The 4,449-nt window shown below is 48.1% G+C and overlaps 1 protein-coding gene across 1 annotated transcript in view; it reads left to right on the top strand.

The window, feature by feature from the left end:
- LOC125507395 (polyadenylate-binding protein 8-like) overlaps nucleotides 1-2,321 on the top strand; it is an 8,069-nt gene extending 5,748 nt beyond the window's left edge. The window contains exon 10 of the mRNA XM_048671976.1: nucleotides 2,271-2,321. Within this exon, the coding sequence (XP_048527933.1) occupies nucleotides 2,271-2,321 (51 nt within the window). The remainder of the gene's footprint in view (nucleotides 1-2,270) is intronic.
- The last annotated feature ends 2,128 nt before the right edge of the window (nucleotides 2,322-4,449 follow it).

Here is a 4,449-nt window from a genome sequence, read left to right as displayed (position 1 = left end):
ACTTAGCTTAGACACCCCCTCCGTTTCTTTTTAGTTCTTATATAAGATTTGTTTCAAGTCAAACATAGTGAAGTTTGATTAAGATTATAAGAAAATAACAACATTCACGATATAAAGTCAATACCATTAGATTGATCATTGAATTAACTTTCATATTGTATATTTCTAGCATTGTAGGTATTCATAATTTTGTATATAAATTTGGTCAAACTTTATGAAGTTTGACTTAAGGTGACTTGGTGCATGACATCCGTCAGGTAGACGGTGATGGGGCCGGTCACGTCTAATAGGCTGGTTGTAGAGGAAGCGTGGCCCCGAGTCACCGTGTTTCGTGGAGGTCACATTTGGGACTTGAGGAGGCTAGACGTGGCGCATCGAAGTGGTCCACGGAAAGGGGTATTTCGTACTCATTGTTGGCGTACGCGGCCGCTGCTAACGCGGCGTGGGGAGAGGGTGCCTCGCCATACAACATCACTTGTGAAGGCTCGTTCTCCTCGATAAGGAGATTGATCCAGGCGGAATTGATGGACTATATAGAGATGTTTCCGGATGGGTTGGGAGAAATTGAAACAAAAGATAATCTAGAAGGTGAGTGAGAACCCTATCACACCAGTCTTTTTTATATAGCGGAGGAAATAATGTCGTCTCTTATGAGAGTCGTCGTTGGTAGCTGGATAGCAGCCTCATCGTCTCTTCAGGACTTCTCTTTGGGAACCCACACATGTGATGAAAATCGAGGACGCGTGAATGCGTCTCGGTTTCACTTTTTTAACGGGTTTCACGTTTTTCTTGATCAACACAAGAAAACAATTGAATGCCCATGAGCTGACCAAAGATGTTATAGTAAAAGCTATGGAGGAAAAACTTGAACTATTTGTTCTTTTCTTCCTGGCTGCCATTTTTCTTTGTGCCAACATTGCAGTTGGTCTCTTCAAACAGGTGACTTTACTTTCATTTTATATTCCAAATGGTTCACTTTGGAGTTGTAGTTCGTCAGTTGCTCTCTTGAAAGAGTTCACTTAAGTTCTATTTTATGTTTCACATAGCTCACTTAACTTCCAACTCTAGTTGTTCTCTGCGACAAGTTATAGGTAAGCCGGGAAAGCCACAAATGTGTATGAGCCGGGCAGGGTGCACGACGACGAGTACCGGGCAGGTAAAGCCCGGGTGTGCAACGTGTTGGACAGACGTGCGCGAGGCTGTGTCTACATGACGCCCACGAAAACAACAAACATATTAGGCGGATCAACCGACTGTCCATTTCAAGGAAGCTCAATTCGTTTGAGTGAAACATTCTGGCGCAAAACATTCTATGGCAGCTCGAGTCGGCCGAGTGGAAAAATCTGGCGCAAAGCTAGCGTTTCTCGACCAAAGTAGGGAACTAACCCATCATGGGCAAGAACACGCATGCCAGTTTTTTCACCATAGCTCTTACCGGATGGAACCACCCTAGATGGTTGGCTTTGTCGGACATGCGTGTTCTTGCCCATGACGGATTAACTTCCATTTTATATTTCTTATTTCTTGGCAGCAACTGGTCTCTAAGCTAATGGTTACAGTTGTTCTCTTCAAACAGTTTACTTAACTTTCGTTTTATGTTTCAAAATAGTTCACTCAACTTACGAGCCATAGTTTGTTAGTTGGTCTTTTCAAATATTTTGCTTCACTTTCATTTTATGTTTCACATAATTCACTTAGCTTCTGGGCTGCTACTCTAGTGTTCCTAGATGGTGACTTACTCGATAAATAATAATGCCACTAGTATATTTGCCTAGATGTAATTTACATACATTTTCTGGGATGTGCCATTGCTGAGTCTATTTGTCTGTTTGTCGGGTCATGTGGGTCACCAATTCAGAGGTGCCCGATTGCCCATAATTTCACACGGCTGTTTTAGTTGTGTTCCGCCTGTTGTCTGTCGAGGCGCCGCATTGCTTCTTGCCATCACGAACCCTTACCAGAAGGCGTGTTTTAGTGTATTTGCTCATGCTTTGTACGTTGTGATGTGGCCGGATGGTGTGTGTTTTGCCGTCTACCTGGCCTTTGCACGTTGTGGCTTGTCGGGCGACATATTTTGGTATGTCTGCCTGACCTTTGGACGCTATGGCCTGGCCGGGTGGCATCTATGTATGTGTCTGTTGATCGCGTTCTACCTTGGTCCGTGGATCGTCTGATCGATTATAGAAAGGGATTCTACAATTATCGACACGTACACAACTTAGTCGTCTTATCAATGGACTTCACATAACTTATTGGACTAATTGCCACAGGAGCATGCACTGGACTGTTGCACGGCCGAGGATCGAATTAAGAGGGCCTAGGACTTTGCCGCAAGCGTAAAGCAGGAGCCGAAGGAGTGGTGCACTCGAGATGCGACTGTTAGCCGCGTTGTCGTTATCCATCATACCATGTGGTTGTCCGATCGTTATCCAATTCAGGGCCGATCAGGTAAGGCCAACTCCACCGTACGGCCCTATCATGTATGCCCCTATCATGTATGCCCCCGTTTGTTTGGAGTAAAACAAACGAATAGCGCAGCCCAGCGCACGGCCTTAAACGGACAAATGTCCGGATTCCGTCCGTTTTTGACCCATTCCCGGCCCAAACTTGCGCTCGGTTTGGGATGAAACGGATGCGCGCGGACGGCTTGGACGCACGCCTTTGTCCTCCCCCTTGGCCCGCCTGCCGGGGACACTAGCAGTCCCTCCGCTCCCTCCGCTTTCACCCTCTCTCTCTCGCGCCCCGCCCCGCCGCCGGCGCCGCCGCTATTCTCCGGTCGCCTCCTCACCGCGCAGCCTCCGGCCGTCCCGACCAAACCACTTCTCGACATGGCCGTCACCACGCCCGTGCTGTGGCCGTAGTTTTGGCCGTCGATAGGAGGTTTGGCCGTCGACGTCTTTGCCGGCCGCAGAGGGGACATGACCGCCGGCGACGCAGCACGGCGTCCTCGGCAGCTCCCGATGAGAGGTCCACAGCGGCCAGTAGCCGGCCGGCAACCACCCCTGCTGCGTCGAGGTGATCATCGCGGCCTCTTCGCCACCACGCCCGCAAGGTGTTCGACATTTTGCCCACAAAGGTATGGACAGTGAAGACGAGTTTTTCTTCCATCACTTTCTTTGTTCATCGGACGATTCGTCGTCGGATGATGAAGATATTGTGATGGCTGCACTGGTCGTTCATGACCACATTCAACGGCAGCTTCCTCGGTACAGGGGGTCATTCCCTGGCCGTGCTCCCAACCTGAACCGCAACAGGGAGAGAGGGCACGCCTTGCTCTATGCTGATTACTTTGCCAACACCCCGCTCTTCAAGCCGGATAAATTCCGTCGCCGTTTTCGAATGGCAAGGCATGTGTTCAATCGTATCCGAGAGGGAGTGGTTGCTCATGACCCATACTTTGAGTGCAAGACAGATGCCCTTGGCAAGCTTGAATTCTCCTCTTACCAGAAATGCACAGCGGCCATCCGCATGCTTGCATATGGAATTCCAGGCGATCTGGTGGATGAGTATGTGCGTATGAGTGAGACAACATGTCTGATGTCAATTTACAAGTTTTGTCAGGCTGTGATCGAGGTGTTTGGCCCAGAGTACTTGAGGCAGCCAACTGCCGCTGATACAGAGAGATTGTTGGCGACCAACGCAGCTAGAGGCTTTCGAGGCATGCTTGACAGCATAGATTGTATGCACTTGGAGTGGAAGAACTGTCCATTTGCTTGGCAGGGCCAGTACAAAGGGCATGTCAAGGCGTGCACTGTCATATTAGAAGCGGTGGCATCACAGGATCTTTGGATATGACATTCTTTCTTCGGCATGACAGGTTCTCACAATGATATCAACGTGCTGCAGCGTTCTCCAGTCTTCGCGATGCTTGCAGAAGGCCACTCCCCACTTGTCAACTTTGAGATCAACGGCCACCATTACAACAAGGGATACTATCTAGCAGATGGTATATATCCTCAGTGGTCAACTTTGGTGAAGACAATCTCGAAACCCCAAGGTGAGAAGAGAAAGAGATTTGCCCAAATGCAAGAGTGTTAGAAAGGATGTGGAACGTGCTTTTGGTGTGCTTCAATCCCGGTGGGGTATCGTTCGAAACCCTGCACTGTCATGGGATGAAAGGAAGCTTTGGAAGGTGATGACTGCTTGTGTGATTATACACAACATGATCGTCGAGGACGAGCGTGATGAGAGTATCTTCGACCAAGGATTTGACTATCAAGGTGAAATATTGAGCCCCTGCACCAAGACCCGGCCATATTTGAACGGTTTGCTCAGTTCCACCGTGAGATGCGTGATTGGCACACTCATTTGAATCTTCAAAATGACTTGGTTGAGCACGTGTGGGATCACATTGGCAACCAATAGATGTATTGGTCCATTTTATGTTTAGTTGTAAACATATTTTATTAAAGACAATTTCAATTGGGTTGTAAACATATTTTATTAAAG

Source organism: Triticum urartu, chromosome 5 (assembly GCF_003073215.2).
Source record: "Triticum urartu cultivar G1812 chromosome 5, Tu2.1, whole genome shotgun sequence".
In the NCBI taxonomy this organism is placed as follows: domain Eukaryota; kingdom Viridiplantae; phylum Streptophyta; class Magnoliopsida; order Poales; family Poaceae; genus Triticum; species Triticum urartu.
The sequence above is the reverse complement of the archived record's forward strand: the minus strand, read 5'-3'. Positions and strand labels throughout refer to the sequence as shown.